At 36.7% G+C, this 18,914-nt stretch overlaps 1 protein-coding gene across 15 annotated transcripts in view; it reads right to left on the bottom strand.

Moving 5' to 3' along the window:
- SYNRG (synergin gamma) overlaps positions 1-18,914 on the bottom strand; it is an 80,749-nt gene that overhangs the window by 43,829 nt on the left and 18,006 nt on the right. For 5 of the 15 annotated variants that reach the window (XM_037070192.1, XM_037070194.1, XM_037070189.1 and 2 more), the window contains exons 4-14: positions 17,316-17,446; positions 16,343-16,448; positions 15,458-15,569; positions 12,434-12,640; positions 11,296-11,529; positions 10,316-10,393; positions 8,231-8,427; positions 7,110-7,358; positions 5,592-5,725; positions 480-598; positions 229-291 (exon numbers count right to left, since the gene is read on the bottom strand). In XM_037070192.1, coding sequence (XP_036926087.1) covers positions 229-291; positions 480-598; positions 5,592-5,725; positions 7,110-7,358; positions 8,231-8,427; positions 10,316-10,393; positions 11,296-11,529; positions 12,434-12,640; positions 15,458-15,569; positions 16,343-16,448; positions 17,316-17,446 — 1,630 coding nt within the window. The remainder of the gene's footprint in view (positions 1-228; positions 292-479; positions 599-5,591; positions 5,726-7,109; positions 7,359-8,230; positions 8,428-10,315; positions 10,394-11,295; positions 11,530-12,433; positions 12,641-15,457; positions 15,570-16,342; positions 16,449-17,315; positions 17,447-18,914) is intronic. The other 10 variants (XM_037070202.1, XM_037070199.1, XM_037070201.1 and 7 more) reach the window with 7 other exon arrangements.

Genomic DNA, 18,914 nt, shown 5'->3' with positions numbered 1-18,914 from the left:
TTTAGAGGAAATCAAATTGCTCTGGGGTTTGACCTAAATTTTAGAAAATCATTTGCAATAACTGAACCACATGTTACCTCCTTGTAATTTCCACACAGAAAACAAACAAACAAAAAACGCCCCCACACAGTAAGATAAAGGCACCTTCAATATTACTGAAAGAATCTTCAAAGATCTCTTTTATCAGAAATTAAAATAATTCATTCATTTAATGAATCGAAAACTTACCTGAAGATTTACTCTCCGCTGTCTGTTCAAGTTCCCTGAAAGCACTATATTTATCACCAGGCTCTATGATGAAAACACAGAAGCCCAAGTAAGGGTGGGAACCTTGAGATCACAACTCAAGAAAGTAAGGCAGACAGGTTAGCCAAACATACTTAGCATGTGATGTAAGCATTATACATTTACCATAAAAGGCCCCCACCAACAGCAAAGATTTACATTCACAGGTTTATGAACTCACAAACTGCTTTTACCTCCAAATGGAACAGTATTTTCAGAGGGCTTGTCAGTTGCAATTCCTTTAAACACAGCATATTTATCCATTGAAGCTGATGCTTTAGTTCCAGAAAGTGGCATCAGCAAAGAAGGGGCACTGAAAGGGGAAAAAATATTCCTTAATGACCAAAACACTGAATCCTTTCCTTATCAAGTAGGAGCTTAGAATTAAAGTGGCAGACAGGTACCTAGTTAAAACTCATGACTCCCTGCTTTAAAAGTTCGAATATATATACCATAAATGATAAAAATCAACATCCTTTTTTCTTGAAAAAATGTATTAAAACAACACCCAACCAATAATTCTCTTGATTGTCTGAAGAGAGGTCAGATCCATGCTGACCATCTAACCTCTTTAAGCCATAAAAACACCTGGAATGTCATTGGAAACAGATGCTCATAGAATGATGACCCACTGCAATTTTAACTTCAGGTCCACAAGAGTGAACTGCTCCAAACAGGCAACCCCAATATTTTAAAGTAAATTACGTGATCGATCCTTAATGAAATTATTCTCTAAAATGGAGTCACAATGAAGACGTGGAACAGTTAAGATAAAAATCTATTTATGAAACGTTATTCAAGCTAAGATATAAACTGTTCCTCTTTTGGTCATACTGCATTGCTTAGTGACACAAGTTCACACACCTGATAGCAGCAGTAGAGTTAATACAATCTGCATTTTTGCAAGAATCACACAGCAGTTCCCAGAAGCTATCTTGTCAGCAAAGCAACAATCACTTCAAAATTAGACGAAGATACTTTAGTCTGTGGACATATTTCTCCCAGGATGGAAAAACAGTGCAATGAGTAGTATCTTTGTGGGTAATTCTTGGACGGCTTACCACATACTATAAAAGCATCGCTTTTTTCCTGCCCTCTTATCAGACATAGGCAGCTTCCAGGAAGAACAACTTTTGCATGTGAATGATTATATTTCACCACTAGTTTGTGTCACTCATATATCAGGCGCTGCAAGTTATATAAATCGCTTTCTATTGAGTTCTTTGCCCTGGAGCAAAAATCTTTCCACAGTCATTTAAACCTTCTTATCAGTGGCTTCCAAGCAAGGTAAGAAACCCAGCTCTTACCCATACACGTTAATAGGGGCCCATAGTGCTCTAGGACTTATGTTATCAAACATTATAATTTCCCATCACTATCAAACAGCTGCTACATATTTGGTCTTGACAAACAGGTCCTTACCTATATGCTGTAGGTGAATTTTTAAAAGTTGCTTAAGTAATTAAACTACAGTTCATTGAACAGAATGTTACATAGGAATAACAGTAATCAGTGTCTTAGGGGAAAAAACACAAAGGTGAATGATCTATTTGTTTTACATGACCTGTCAACTTTAGCTATGGTCTTTTAGAGTCCTTTGATCAAATCTTCTATTAAATGTGACATTTAATTAAATATTATGAATTTCAAAATTATTTTCAGAATTGGAGGAAAGAAAGAGGATTTTGTTAACTGAACGCAATAAAACAGTTCCATTAAAAAACCCCCTACAACTCAGACTGGGATTTTACACACATTACAGATAACTCCTTCCGGTTCGTTTTCTGAATGTTTTATTTAACAAAACAAACTGTAATCACCATGGAAATGTTTATACTAGTTATAAAAAGTAGTTATCTGTTCTAAACCTAAGAACAGTTATTTCTACTTTGTAATACTTGGGTACTTAGTGAGAGGCATATTGTTTTAAAATTTAAAAACCTTCCTTATACTGAAAGATAAGACTATACAGAATTTGGCTCTGAAAAAAGGATTTTGCGCTGGCTGGCGTAGCTCAGTGGATTGAGCTCGGGCCTGCGAACCACACAATCACGGTTTGATTCCCAGTCAGGGCACATGCCTGGGTTGCGGGCCAGTTCCCAGCAGGGGACTCACAAGAGGCAACCATACATTGATACTTCTCTCCTTCCCTTCCCCTCTAAAGATAAATAAATAAATAAAATCTTTAAAAAAAAGATTTTGCTTTTTCTCTAGTGAATCCATTTGTGCTTTACAATTATTCCTGCTAAATACACCCATTTAAAAAGCAAAAAAAAAAAACCTAAGCAACTCAAAACTCCTGCACCCTAATCCTATGCTGTCTTCAGCGCCCCATGTCTCTGCCTTGTTTATTTTACAAGGCTTCCCCAGTGCCTGACACACTCAGGCATTTTCTGAATGGATAAGTGAATGATGTTGCTGTCTTCTAAAGCCCTTTTCATGCTGGGGTAAGTACTATTTCTCCTTTGACTTTGATATCCAGTTCAGCGCCGGCTCCAACCGATTCCTCGGATACACCCTTTTCAGAACCTACAACTCTAAGCCCAGAGCACCTCTCGCCATCTCACAACAGGATTATCACGATGGCAGCTGAATTTGTCCCCCACACAGTAGCAAGAATCACTTTCACCATGCGATGTCTATGTTCTAAAATGCTTAGAGATTATGTCACAAATCCTAAGACATCCCACAGTTGGTGCCACCCTTAATAATGTTATTTTTCCCCAGACTAAAAATACTCTCCAATCCAGCCTACTTCCAACAATTTGCTTTCCTTTTCATATTCTCTGACAAATAATGTCCATTTTTTGCTTAAAAATACCACCCAAAGTGGTCTCACCTAGGCTTAGCTATTCATATTGTGATATAACAAATATCCTTTTAAAATACACTCACAATATGGAATACACAGTATCATAAACTAGGGAATTCATTATATATGCACACACATAGTTAAAGACCAATTCTAAGAGAGTTTTACCACATAATATAAATACCCAGATAAAACTAAGCTTCACCCTGGCTGGTTGGCTCAGGTGGTAGGAGCATTGTCTCATAAATCAAAAGGTTGTAGGTTCAATTCCTGGTCAGGGCACATATCTAGGTTATAGATTCAATCCCTGTTTGGGGTGTATGGGAGGCACCCTCCCCACCTTCTTCCTCTCTCTAAAAAACCAACCAAAAACCAAATAAACATGTCCTTGGGTGAGAATTAAAAAAAAATACTGAGCTTTTTGAGAACAGGAATTGTGTTTTTTGCTTCTGTATTTCCAGTGACCACTTCAATATCTGGCAAATAGCAGATACTAAGTAAATGCTGCTGAATGAGTAACTAAACAATGATCACAGATTCTTAAGACAGGAGCAAAATGTTTTCATGCAATGAGAGCATGGAAGTAGCCAAGTCACAACCAAGTAAGAAAAATCTGCAAAGGCTGGCTGTGTATGAAAGTAAACTATGACGGGGAGACAAGGCCACACAAAATTGCTAACATCCCACATAGCTCAGGTCTGACCAGCATCTTAAAACTTTTTATACCCCAGTTTTAATTTCATGTACTGAGAGTTTTTTCCCCAGAGGAATGAACCACCCATTTGATTACTTCAGTTTATCATTTTCATACTACAATACAATCATCCAACAAACCTTTATTAAGTACATATAGTGGACTAAGTACTACTTATAGACGCACAAAAGATTGTGTTTGGGTCCTTACAGCCTAATGAGGAAAGCAGTCAGGTAACCCAGTAATTAGGGCACAGATATTCATAAGGTGTCTTAACAGGAGAGAGGGAAGGGCCCTTAACTCATCTTGGAGGTGAGGACTGATTCAGAGGGGCTAGTAAAAACTTCCTATATTAAACCCATTTTTGAAACTGAACTAGAATTAACTATAGAAAGAACTTCAGACTAAAGAAAATGTAATGTAAAAGGCTAGAATCTTGAAAGAGCAAGGTGAGTTTGAAGTCATTTTGGCATGACTGGAGGACAAGCTGCGGGCGAATGGCAGTGGTTAGAGTAGGCAGGAGCAAGGTCACACGCGGCCTCTTCCATGCCAGGCAGAGGAGACAGAGTTGATGGTGGTAAAGAAGAGAGAAGGGAGCCAAATCACATGTTTCTGACTTGGTGACTGGATACGGTGACATGATTCACTAAGAAAGGAAATGATGAATTAATAAATTTTTATTTAAGTAGAAAATTAATGAATTTAATTTTTTGCACATGATTTGAGATGCCTTGGGCCATTCAGATATGTTCTAGATAGAACATTCTGTTCAAAGGAAGAGATATAAGAAATAGTATTCTGCGTCTATCAGGTTAATATTATCTATGCTGGTATAGAGGGCTTGGAAATCCCAGTAGTTTAAAGTCACACCCCCTCATACATTTTTTTCTATGTGTCATTTACATTTGTTTGACATATTTTTTCCCCTACCCTCCTACTCCTATTTGATATATTTTTAAAATCAAAATAATTTTTCCCTAATTTGTAATTCTCTATAATGCCTATCCCTCAGTTCTTGGTACAGTGTACACACAAGAAGTATTGACTAAGAGATAATAAGTTCGTTAAAACAGAAAAGATGAATGGATTTGCACAAATAGGAACATAAGAGAAAAGGAATATCCTGACAAAAACAAGTTCCAAAAAACCTGAAGTAATTCATATTGCTTAATCAAATTCTGGTATGTTCCACTCTGCAAAAGAAGTATCTAAGTATTTTTTTTTAATGTTGAAATGATACTGAGAATGCATTAAATCAGTTACTGTACCTAAACGTTAAGCTGGTACATAAAACATCAGAGAAACATTTGTGCTACTGTCTGCAAACAAACAGAAATATGAAGGCATAAAAGTCACTGATCTCAAATATAGGAGAAATGTGAATAATCATATTTGGTCTTCTGAATTATGATTTCTGTGGAAAATCAATAGTACACTTATTGCAAAAATATCAAATTACATGCTCCAGTCTAAAAACCTTTCCAACAGTTGAAGACCTGGATCTAATACAAGAACTTGAAGTCATCGCTGCATAGGCACTGCTGCTCCAATACATCAGGTTTAGCACAGGCAAAGAAAATACTGGCAAGCAGGCGTGTACCAGGAGGAACTGGTATGAGTTGACATTTAACACAGACGATGCGACAAAAGTCTGAAGAGTAAAACTACAAATAAAGAGGGATTAATCAGGAAAACCATGAGAGTAAAGAGTCTTAATTCTCTTACATTTAGGCTTCTCATCAGGGATGCCTCTTCCTCAATTACTACACATAATGTTAACTACATTCAACTCTTTTGTACCTGTTTCCATGCTGGGAATTACTTGTTTTTGAAGAAGCAGACAACTCTTGGAAATCACTGAATGAGTCATCAAGGGATCCTGGCTTAGAAGCATCTTGAAAATCTTGGAAGTCATCTTCTTCTGGTTTCACCACCTAGGTTTAAGAGGACATTTAAACAGAAAGCAGGAAATTGATAAAATAGTAAACAACGAATCTCCCACTGTCAATCTCTAAGACTGTCTTTTAAATCCTACATTGAGGTACAACTCCTTAATTTTAGAAGAACACCCTTTAGATAAAATCAACTCAAAGACTTCATTAAGGCAGGAATCCTATCTTACACTTTTAGATACTTTGATGTACACGTGGTAAAAGACTGATTTAAAAAGCTAACTGGTACATTTTTTAAGCAACTAAGTCATTTAATAGATTATTGAGAACCTCTCATCTTTAAAAAACACTTTATACATGTCTGTAAATTTAAAAAGTGGTATAAGCTAGTTATAACCCATCACCATACAAAGTTAACAGTGAAAACTGAGTCCGAACCCCATGCTCTGAGAGTGAGTACTGCTAACAGCTCCTTTGCTTTATAGAAAAATGAACTTATATCATTATCCACTTTAAAATGTAATTAAATGACATGAACATCTTTTCAATGCAGTATATACAGATCTACCTCATTTCTTTTCATGATCCACTTACCACTGTATGGATGAACCAAAATTTATACAACTTTTCTTTTCCTGATGGACATTTAGCTATTTCTGTATTTCTATGTTAACAAACAATGCTATAGCAAATATCCTTTTGTATCTTTGCTAGTTTTTGTGGGACAGATTCTTAACAGCATGACTGCTAGGTCAGAAGATACAGAATTTTGATAGCTATTCCTGCCTTCAAAAAGGCTGTACCAATAAACTCTTTTCCCTACATCGTCACTGACACTAAATATTATGTTTTTAAAAATGTTTGTTAATCTGAGAAATGAAAAATAAACTGATGTACCTTAATTTCAGGTTTTAACAGCTTCCTCAAGAGATACAGCCTAAGAATTTACATAACTTTATTATGCTGGATGTTTAAAATGTATTTACTATAAAGAACTATGGACTTTTAGCCAAAATTCAAGTATCACAAATTGTTTTATGATTTTTAAATACTGAAAATAAATTTTGTATTGTTTTAATTCTGTTTAATTTTTACCTCCAGAGTCCATCATAATCCCACAGTCCTCTCTGTATCTCCTTCTTTTAAAAGATTATATTTATTTATTTTAGACAGAGAAGAACAGAGGGAGAAAAGGAAGGGGAGAAACATCAATGTGTAGGATGACCCTCTCGTGCCCCGCACTGGGGACCAGAACCGCAACCCAGGCATGTGCCCTGACTGGGAATTGAACCAGTGACCCTTTGGTTCGCAGGCCAGTGCTCAATCCACTAAGCCACACCAGCCAGGGCCTCTGAGTATCTCTGGGGGAAAAGTTGCCCAGCTTCTCTTTTAGGGATTATTTGGAATATGCAGCTTCTCCATTTACCTGATTTGCAGGGTAAGTTGGCATGAAGCCACCGGAAGCCTGGGCTGCAGCTCCCCCCACTGGTCCAACAAGGTTAATGCCCATGACTGGCTGTCCAAGGTTGAGGGGCATGGAGCCTGCAGGGCCTGAAGGCATCCCAGTTGGCTGACTCACTGCAGTAGGCAAAGTCATAGGAAAGCCACTTAAAGTTGGAACAGGAGCTGCTGGGAACTGGTTTAAAGCATCAGGACTTATGGCAGGAACGCCCCTCTATACAGAAGGAAAATGAAAACATTTTAGAGGATTGCAAACCACATACAACCCAAATCTGGCAAAGACAGACCAAAACGTAAACTCTCTAGCCTTGGTATAATTCCACTGTTAACTCTTCCAACTCATTAATTTGATACAAGAAAATAAGTTACAAGGTAAATGCAAACCTAATATTTAGCATAGAAACGGCCAATACATACCAATCCTGACATTTTTATACTCTAACAAGTTCGGATAATTTACTATAACCAAATCATGATTACATATATTACAAATGGTTTTATAATATATGAGAAATTGGTATCAGATGGAGAATACTTTATATCTAAGGAATTTTATTATTATTTTTTAGCCTCACTTAAGTACATTATATGCTTCCTGATTTTAGAGAGGGAGGGAGTAGAGAGGGAAAGAGAGAGGGAGAGAAACATCGATTGGTTGCCTCCCATGCACATCCCAACCGGGGATCAACCCCACAACCTAGGTGTGTGCCCTGACTGGGAACTGAACCTGTGACCTTTTGGTGTGTGGGATGACATTCCAATCAACTAAGCCACCCAGCCAGGGCTCTAAGGAGTTTTAAATAAGGACTTAAAAGGACAGAGAGTAATTTCATCTATTACTAACTAACTTTCAAGTTAAGAAGGGATATACAGTCAGGCCAGAGGATTTTAGTGTATTAAACAATCTTTAAAAAAAATATTTTGCTAGTGCTTCATATAAACTATATATTTGTGAAGTACTGTATCTTGAAAATATCCTAAATTTCAATGTACAAGGACTTCTATGAGATTATAATCACAAAGGATTAATATTCTTCCAATTTATAGTGAAAAGTTATTTGATGTAACTTAAGAAATTATGTCTACCTGTGTTACTGCTATCATGGCAAGAACAGTATAAAGTTCTTCTTTAGTAAGTTTGCCAGGTGTGGTTCGATTAGCTAAGGCCCATATCTGCCCAAGAGTTTCCCTGGGAAGTCCAGATGACATCAGAATGGGATACAGTTTTGCAGTATCAATTCCAGTTGGAGTCATCGTGGTTTCCAAGATTTTCTTATAGGCATCTATCAAAGGAAAGACCAGATTAGAAACATAAATATATTTCGACTGATTGATCTTTTTTATTGTCAGTGTTGCTTATCTGAGAATAATCTGAAGTCAAACAGCTTTAACAGTTCACGTCCAAGTGTGAACTGCTGTCAAGATATTCATTCCAGGGCAAATATCCAACATACGGTTGGGGTTTGGTACTCAGAAGAGAGGTTGGAGCTGGGTCCTAAAGATGAAGATTTGGGACTAAGGTAAGAGGAAGTCTTACAATTAGTGGAAGACAGTAAAAACAGTAAGATGCAGGTGGTACAGGCAGACGCTTTGCAGTTGAAAAAAGAAGCTGTAGAGTAATGATGGCGGCAATAACTTGAAAACAGCAGTTGGAAGCAAGAGTTACACAAGTACCACCTCTTTCCTGCCCCGACGGCTGGGCGAGGAAACATCACTGGGTAAGGTGCTATGAAAACAGCCTTCAGAGAAAAACACAGTTTCAGTTAAGGCGAGGAAGCAGAAAAAAAGGGGGAGTTTTCATAATAAAATGGAGTTTCAAAAGGACAAAGTGAGAAAGGCTGTCAGAGACAAGGTTGCCACAGAACATACAGGATGCCAATACTGCATGGAATACACTTATACTAAATGATTTTTTGCTGTTAATTTAAAATTCAATTTTACTGGATGTTCTGTATGCTTATTTGCTGACTCTGACAACCCTTGTTAGAGGAGTTTGGGGCTGAAAGTGGATAGGGGAAAGGTGGAGGAAAACGTTTAAAGCAAAAACTCTACACCTACGATTTAAATATGCATTGCAGGGTAATAGCCTGGTCATGACAACACATATTTTGGTGAGAAACTTCTATGTGCACGGATGTTTGGGAGAAAGAGAAAAAAAGAAAAACAAGCTGGCAGAAAATGGACAGAACTCCAAAATACACAAGATCCAAATTTTGTTTGGCTTGAAGACAGAGAGGAAGAAGATGCAAACTATCTCATGGGCAGGTGGAAGCAAACCTATTATTTTCCTGTACAACTGAAGTGCCAAAGCGGTTTGGGAAATTAGCCTTTCAATTTGTGATTATGTGATTATGATGTAAAGTAGACATTACCGGTTTCTTTCAAAAAGAAGTTCAGCTATAGGAATCTTGCATGAGTTTTATTTAATCAAATGTGGAACAACTTTAGTCTATAAACAATCTAGAAAACTGAAGATCTGATGAAAAATTACCTTTAGTTTACAAGGGGCTGGCAAAGCACAGCAAATGTAACCCTGCAATTTATTAAGACTGATGAACATATTCTGTTGTAATAGTCGTTATTCTATGCCCATCAACCATGTCTTAAACAGACTTTTTCTTTGTATCAGCTGAATACTACCACAAAATGTACACCAGAGTAAATTTTTTTTGCTCAGCAGTAATGACACACTTAAAGAAAAAAGTGAACATCATCTGCTAGTGCAGAAGATCTGCCACCTGGTCCTTTATTTCATACACTATCACATGACAAAAGTCATAGGAATATTTTTAAAATATAAACTAATCACCAAGAGTTCAGAAAATTGCATCACACATATCAGTGATACTCTTGATAAGTTAATGATCTATAAAAATATTTGATGTCTTTTAAAGCATGATAAATCTAAGAAAAATTTTTAGAAATAAAAGTATATGGCAGTCAATAAACACTAAAGCAAACCATTTCCCCTTCACTTATACAGTTGCTTCATAGATGAGGAAGCTTAAGAAACACTAGATCTATCTAATTTTCTGTACTCTTTCAGAAAAAAAACCATGGCAAGTTACAATTCCTTCTGCGTATTTTATAACTATGACAGTAGTTACAACTACATTTACAACATTTAAAGCAAAATATCCAGATGGGAATCTTGGACAAAGCTTTTATTACCTGGAACCAAACTCTCATTGCAAATCCACGGAGGCATTCTGGGCTGAACAGGATCCTGTGAGGGAAATACAGCCACACCTACAGGAGGATAAGGAACATTACCTCGAGTATATAATGGTCCATTTAGGAGATGCGGGAAGCACACATTGTATAAAAAGAGCACAGGCTGGAGACACCAAAAAAAAGTCACCAATACAGTTAAAATATTTGGTTTCTAACAACTCCTATACATTACTAAGTCCTAAAGAGTCTACTAAAAAAAAAAACAATCCTAAGATGTACCAAATCAATATTCTGAATCATATGAGGCTTGCACCATCTCACATGTATTACAAATTAAAAGAAAAAATAAAACAATCAGTGGTTTAAAGATTATCTAGTACAAAAAAATGTAGTTAACCAGACTTGCCTTACAGCTTTTAATGTTTCTTTACATCTGACTTCTTTTTACCTGATTATGACACCGCTGCCTTAGATATACAGGATTTTTATTTTTTATTTTGTCCAGTGAAATATCCTGCAAAAGTTTACCTCCTAGGCTGCCCACATTCTAATTCATCTCTGCAAGCTGAGTTCAGAACAACTCACAAACTTTTAGAGAGCAGTGTGTCGGATTTACTTCTGAGAAGCAAAACTATATTCTCATTGGTGACTTTTCCAGTTAAATTTAAACTTTTCAACCTTTATGGAAGAAGACAAAGTGCAAGAGGGGGAAAAAAGAGTTTTCATAAAATAAATTTCAAGAATGATTCTGATTTTAAAAACTATCAAAAAATTTTAAAAGGAGTAACAGTTTATTGAAAGAGTTCAGAGCAAAATCATAGGGGTTAATTGGAGAAAGGAATGCATTAAATATATTTTAAGCAAAATTTTGATTAGCAAAATCAAGCAGCATTCATTTTAAGATTAATGCTTAAGGTGTTAGCACTTGAGCGGCATTTGGTTAAATAAACTTTTTGCTGAATATTTCATGAGCTCACCACTCTCTTCAACAGGCAGGTTTTGTTCTGAAGTCTTTTCTGCCTCTGCAGTAGTGGTGCCACTTACACGTCCATCTACAGCACCCCTGATAGTGGCTGTTAAACGGGGATGGTTCTTACTGGAACCTGGACCTTGGGCTCTGTGCCCAACTTCAGAAGTATTTAATTTAAGTTGTTCCTGCCCAGATGTACTTATATCACAAGATACTAGGAGCTTCTCCTCCAAAGAAGGGCCTAAACAAATAGCATGAAGGATTATTTGTATATAACTGCACATTTCCATTTTTTTCAATCACCCATTTCCACCCCAGATTCTAAAGGGAACACCCTCAGTCACTACACATGTGTACAGGACTTCAGAGACTTAGAGATTTTAAAGAACTTAAACATCATCACCTACTTTGATTCTCAAGAATGCCATGAGACAGCAGGTAAAATGGTATAGTGGAAGGAGTACCACCTTAGAAATCTGGTGGCTACACAAGATGTGGACACTCACACTAATCACTGGTGAGACCCTTAGCCAGTAACCTCATTTTGGGGGTGTTTCTACCTCTGTGGACTGAAAAGGCTTGCAGTAAGTACGCATCCACTGAGACCCCTCTCAGCACTACTCTATGTCTCATGGCATGGTGTGTTGCCACCTGCCCCAACCCCCACTACTTCACAGTGATAACAATGAGGTACAGAGTGTTTAAAGATTCGTCTGAGGACAAACTGATAGTAAATGAAGAATCTGAACTAGAGAGAGCACTTTCTAAAGCAGCTTTCCCTGGCTCATTTCTTTTAAGAAAATGATAGAAACGTTTGTTTTTAAAATTCTAAGAATATGTAATTTAGAAGCAAAAGTCTTCAATCACTTTTCTGAAAAGTAAGGCCCTCAAAGTTTAAAAATCTAGTTTCTTATTTTGGTGAATTTCAATAGTACTCATATATTCAGGTACATGCTGCTTCGTCAACATCACTGTATTATTCAATGTATATAAGAGAAATAAATAAGCCTAGATTATCTTAGGAATACTTTCATTAATATTCTAGGAGTTACCTGCTCTCTGTACATTGTATAAGGCTGAAGCAGTAGGGAAATAAGGAATCTGTCCAGGGACACCATGTAAGGCAAAAGACACTAGAATCTGACCTGGAGGGAGAGGCTGTGCTCCAGCCTTTTGTGTATGCAACTGGCCAAGTGGGGTGGTGGGATGGAAAGACTGAAAAGGCTGGGAACTGGAAGAAGACCCACATGTGGGAACTTCAACAGGCCCCTGCATAAAGTCACTGAATTCTTCTCCATCAAGAAAGGCAGGTGATGGGGAGACAGTTTTAGAATGAGATGATGTGGGATAATCTGCAAAATGGAAAGTGGCAATGAAACACACAGAAACAAAAATCATAGGGAGAAAGAAATTAAGGTGTAGCACAATTCCAAAAGAATATATCAAAACATGAATAGTGCAGGTGAACAGGAAGTAATGTGACGAGAGTCAAATGGACTTACACAACCAATGCAAAATACTTTGATGTCTGTCTAGTCATACACATCTTTTGTCTTTTTAAAAAGAGGTTTTATAGCTATTTTGCATTTTGTTCAAAACCAGAAAAATATAAAACTCAAAATTTCTTCTTTTATTAAGTTAGTACTAATTTTTTCCCCTGAGACCACTAATAATTTACACTGAAGTGATGATTATTTTTGAAACTCAAGTGATCTATTTATCTGGAAAATATTCTTTCAAACTAATATACACCAGAAGCAAGAAAAACTACCAAATGCTGCCGAAGACACTGAACAGAAACAGACTCTGATGATTAAATTTCATTATGCCAGCAAGAAAGAAATGTATGACACATACTTATAATTTTTCATATATCATGTCTAATTCATACACTTTGCATAGTTCACATTTCAGTAAAGTTACCATGTGAAGAATGAAAATTTCAAGACAGCAAGAACATTAAACACATTGCCAAGGTAACATTTTTTTGTGAAAAGCATAAAAACTGGGACACCATCAATTGCTGAGTCAAACAACTTAAGAGTCAATTTAAGAAAGTAAATCTCGACTGACTGAGGACTATGGTTACTTTAACTCTAAAGAATATAAAGATTGTTATGGTTTTTTATTGTTAAATGTGAGATTCACTTATATGATAAACCTTCCTTACCAGGAACAACATTTACTATAAGAATCACTTATAATACCATTATTGCCATATTTTTAATTACTTTGAATTGCTTTAACATTCACTGAAGTCTAATGTCACAAGGGCAGCCTTTTTTTAAAAAGACTCATCTGAAAAATGGGGACATGCTATGCTTCTTTTCTGGACATTTCTCTTCTGGATCTGTGAAACAAAACCTGGAACATTGAAAGGTCTATAAAAGATGCCAAATGGGTATGTAAAATGATTGTTTTAATTAGTTTTGTTGGAAAAGAGAAAGAAAAAAAGCCATGCCATAATGAATTCCAACCCTCCCAATAATAATGAGAATGTAGATTTAAGTTTCCAACTTAGGTGTAAAAAAGTAGTAATGGAAAATGGAGAATGACTACATTTTTTAAATGGACCTATTTATTAGTAATGTGGCTGCAAAAGCTAAACCAATATTTCTTTATTTTACGGAAATTATGTGATTTCTATGTGGTATATATTTTGGCTTATAAATTCTTGCAGCTCTATATATGATTAATAAAAAGCAGAAACATTATATGGTCAATACAGTTTGTATAGTCAATATTTTCAGATAAACAGTCTATGGGGGCAAATTTAAAGATGCCTTTGGTGGTAAAAAAGACTGTAACTCCATACACTTTAGGCCTAAGTTTAAGACTCTAACTGAAGTAGCTCTAAAAATTCCTTGGCCTTGCTCCAAAAAAATCTTTTTCTGGCTAAGCATGAGGCAGTTAACTAGGAACAGCTAACTGCACGCATGTTGACTGAACTCACAAGATTATTTGAGTATCAAATCACCAATTTATTATTTCACAGAGAGGTTGTTAAATGACACCAGGTTGCCTAAAAAAGGCATTCAATATGGGTAGAACAATGTCAGACCTAAAAATTACCATTCCTCTCTGCCGCCTTCACCTTTTTTCCACATTGGGTCTAGTTTTAGCATTCGAATATCTATTCTTAAATTACTTCTTGACCAGCTTATAATTTTCACTTTTAAGATATGTTTTCTGAACTCAACCTAATTGCTAATATCCATTTTCTTTTCAATCTGGGTATACTTTACTTTGGGGCATATTTTTGAAATGATAATCTGAGTATATAATCTAAGTGTATAATTGCACCTGAGTAATGGATGAAATTAATAGGACAGAGTCAAAGCTGCCCCCGAAAATTGAAAACTGGTTACTGTGACAATATTAGAGTATTCCTCCTGACATCTCCTATAAATGGAACTCTACAGGATTTAAGATAAAATTTATCAACATAATATGTGCCAGCAGGAAATAGTACTTGACTGGTTGAATGATTTATGAAAGCTGTTCATCTATTAATGGTATGTTATTCTTGAAATCAGTTGAGAATAAAATATTAAATATCAAATTTAAAAAGGATATGTTAAGTTATATAAAGGTAAGACTCATTTCAATTGTCAAATGTTCGAAACACATGCAAAAAAACTATCCCTTTACCCTGCTCTAAATTGGCACTTTTTTTGATTATCTGATAAATCATAATAAAAACTACAAATAAATGTATTAAAGAAACTAAAATTTCATGAGGAGCATTTTTAAACCCATGACTTTTTTTAAAGGGGGCATTTAAAAAATCTCTAAGTTTAATCAAATTAAATAAAATCTGAATTAGCTCATAAAAAACAAAATTCTTTTAAAACAATGAGAATAAAATGATAAGTGCCTTTATGACATCTCCTTTGACTAAATGGATTTTACTACTGTTACCATACTCATATACACAGAAGAGTTACAAGTGAACTTGACATACTGGCATTTACTGGAAGACAAAGAAGTTTTTCTCCTCCCAAGACAGTCATCCAGATCAGAACTGTTAACCCACTATAAATTTTAAGACATCCAAACCCATACTTAGCTTGAAGGAAGAGGTCAGCACTGGCTCTTCACATGTACAATGGTCAATTAAACACACAGGGGACATAAATCACCTTCCAACCACCTTTAACCTAAAATACCTGGTTTCTTAGGGTGTGATGCTGGAGTAGGGTGCATCTTAGCATCTCTGGAAAACCCATCTAAGTTTCCTTTTATAGCTTCCAAAGCATCGTCTCTGCTCTTCTCTCCTGTCTAAGAGACAACAAACATATTCATATTTCTTCACTTATCTCTCACTTCCAAATATTCCCAAAATGAAAGCATAGATATTAGTCTGTTCCCAATGTTTTACCACATCTTTTTTTAAAAGATTTATTTATTTTTTAGAGAGAGGGGAAGGAAAGGAGAGAAACAGAGGAAGGGAAACATCGATGTGCTGGGGACACATCGATTGGTTGCTTCTCACACGCCCCCAACTGAGGACCTGGCCCACAACCCAGGCAGGTGCCCTGACCGGGAATCGAACTGGCGACCTTTTGGTTCACTGGCCGGCACTCAATCCACTGACCCACACCAGCCAGAGCTACCACATACCTCTGATAGTGAATTCTTCAAATTAGAAAAACACTTAGTGTATAAAACAAAGGCATAACATGACACTCTATACTACAGAGTCTATAGAATATTTTTATAGAATGTAAAAATATTTAAAGGCCCATTTATAAATATCTTAGGATGCAGCTGTCATATGATGTTAATATATTAATATTCTGTATTAATGCTTCCCTAGAGAAGACTACAAACACTCCAATGCTAGTGAAAAAGAGTTGAGAAGATGGGTTGATAGCTCGTTCCCTCAACGATACTGTGCCTTTTACAGAAGAAAAATCATTTACTTTCGGATTTTGGTAAACTAAAATGAATCAACCACAGCCTCAGTTTGGCTGCTAAGTGACAAAATCTACTGAATGAGTGAGAAGAGGCACATGCAGGAGCGTGTGTGCTGCGGTGGCGGAACACATTACCTTGGGTTTCACACTACTCAGAAGTCTGAGCTTCTGTTTCTGTTCTTCAAACTGACGCCTTTTTCTTTCTTCTTCTAAGAGCTTTTGCTGCTGTTCAAACCGTTTTCTGGAGGAAAAACATTCTAGTAAAGCTTCAAGGATTATCCACTGTGTTACATTCATATTTCTACCAACAATTTCAATAACATCATCTTACATTTCCAGAACTAAAAACTGCTCTGCTAATTATATCTAGTTTTTTTATGACAGTCCTATTTCCCCACTATATTAACTTCAAAATAGAGGGTCTGGCAGAAGTAACGCCTGCTTGAGTATGGGTGGTAGGGTAATAATATGGGTGTAATAATTTATAATTTTAATTTGAACACTTCATCTAAAATGTCATATGGTGTGCTCAAGTGTGATAGTTATGTTACAGAATTACATGCTTATGATTTTTCAGTAAAAGAGTTTCTAATAAAAAAGAGGTGTTATTTGTGCTGGACCCTATGAGTCTAAAAAATGATTTACCTAAACTAAAGACATGAATTTCTTGTCTAATTTGCAAGGGAAGACAATCTTTTGCATTCAAAAGCAACCTCAAAAAACAGGGAGGCAGAAAAAATAAAAACATTTTTGTTCTGCAAAAAAAAAAAGAAACTTCCTCTTGGGAAAACATGTCATATGGGAGAAAGAACAACTGTCTGGGAGTCAGGAGGCCTGCCTCTGGGTCCAGGCTTTGCTAGTAACTGTGTAACCTGGACTCACAAGTGGCTTCATTTCTCTGGACCTCACTTTCCCCAGATGTACAATTAGAGGGTTGAATTAGAGAATCTCTAAGGTGCCTTTTGGCTTTAAACTTCTAGTAAAACTATTTTAAAGAGCGTGAAAGGCAACATGACTGTTTAGACTTTGACTCTGCAATAGAGAACATCTGAAATGTTTAAAATAACGGCTATCGTGTTTCTTGTCCTTGAACCCCGCGGCCCCTTACTGCTGCTCTTCGGCAAACTGCTTCTGCAGGTCTGGAGTGTACTGCGGGCCTGGGGGACGCATCCCCAGGAATGGCGCTTGTCCCAGGTAAGGCATTCCTGCTGCTGGCACTGGTCCCATCGGTATTCCTGCCTAGAAGAAAAGGACAAAGGCTCAAAACCCACAATTTCTCCTTCTAATTACTACAAAGAAAGACTGTAACTTCCATAAGTTCTTTCTTAGTATTTTTATTAATGAGCTATATAAGTGCATTTCAATAAAGGGTTCAAAGAACATAAGCTAAACATTGAAAGCTCCCCTTAGTATCTCACTCCCTTCACTGTCCTAGAGACGACCACTGCTAATGGTCTGAGGGGGTATGTGTGTAAATCTTTCAGGATGAGTGTGTAGGGAAACACACATATACCCAAGTTATATTCTGGGAAGCTTACTAATGCCCACTCTTTGAGAAGAGATATATCTTACAAGACTTTATTTCCAGTTAGATAAGAAACTGCTACATGGTAGTTATTCCACAAAAGAGATTAAACACGGTTTTCCAATATGTATGAATAACGAATATTTTGACATTCATTATCACAAGCCTAACATCCAAATTTTTACTGCAAATAAACTATATTTAGTCAATAATAAATGATACATCAGCCCTGACTTGTGTGGTTCAGTGGGTTGAAGGTCATCCAGCAAACCAAAAAGTCATCAGTTCAATTCCAGGTCAGGGCACAAGCCTGGACTGTGGACCAGATCACCAGCTGGGGGCAGGTGAGAGGCAACCAATCAATCTTTCCCTTGCATATTGAAATTTCTCTCCCTCTCTCCCTTCCTTCCCCTCTCTCTAAAAAGAAATAAAATCTTTTTTAAAAAAGTTACTAACCTTTAAAAAATAATAAATGAGGTATCAATGATAATGGAAGTTTAGTTTTTTACTGAGTGAAAATTCTTCTACTCCTTAACCTCCTCCTTAAAAGCCCCCCCTCCCTAACTGAAACCCCGGCTGTCCCTAGAAGCCTCTCACCTGGAGACGGCTGCTGCTCTCCCACATTTCCCACAGATGGGGAATACTCCTCCTCACTGCTTATAAACCTTTGCTCCTCTGGCCTCCTTCAAAGACCTGAATATATTTTAATTTCCTGCTATCACATTTCATCATTTACTATCCTATCTTACTTATGTCATCTACCAATCCTCAAACTACCTCATGCTTCAGTTGAAGTCTTCAGAACCTTGCTATTTCCGTTCCACTCCCACGCTGCATTCGGTGACATCGTGATACCAATAATCACATGAATGGCTCATCTAACACTGTGGCCTTTCGGGTCTCTGCCCTCCTCACAACCACGTCCACCCTACCATTCCAGCTTGGCCATCAGCCCCAGTTACTTCACCATCTTCAAAGTCTGGCTTTTAAGCATCCCAACACAATTTTGGGGGGAAATATAAATTACTTTTAATTAAAAAAAAGAAAAATATAGATCCTTGTTAAACACTTCATTTACAAATATGCAGCCTTATCTTAAAATGTGGTAATGCTCAAAGATGGCAGTTGACTTTACTCATACATGTAAAATGTTCTTAAAATATCAGTACATTGGCTTATAAG

The sequence above is a fragment of the Sturnira hondurensis genome, unplaced genomic scaffold (assembly GCF_014824575.4).
Source record: "Sturnira hondurensis isolate 20B ecotype Veracruz unplaced genomic scaffold, ASM1482457v3 Scaffold0018728, whole genome shotgun sequence".
NCBI lineage: Eukaryota > Metazoa > Chordata > Mammalia > Chiroptera > Phyllostomidae > Sturnira > Sturnira hondurensis.
The sequence above is the reverse complement of the archived record's forward strand: the minus strand, read 5'-3'. Positions and strand labels throughout refer to the sequence as shown.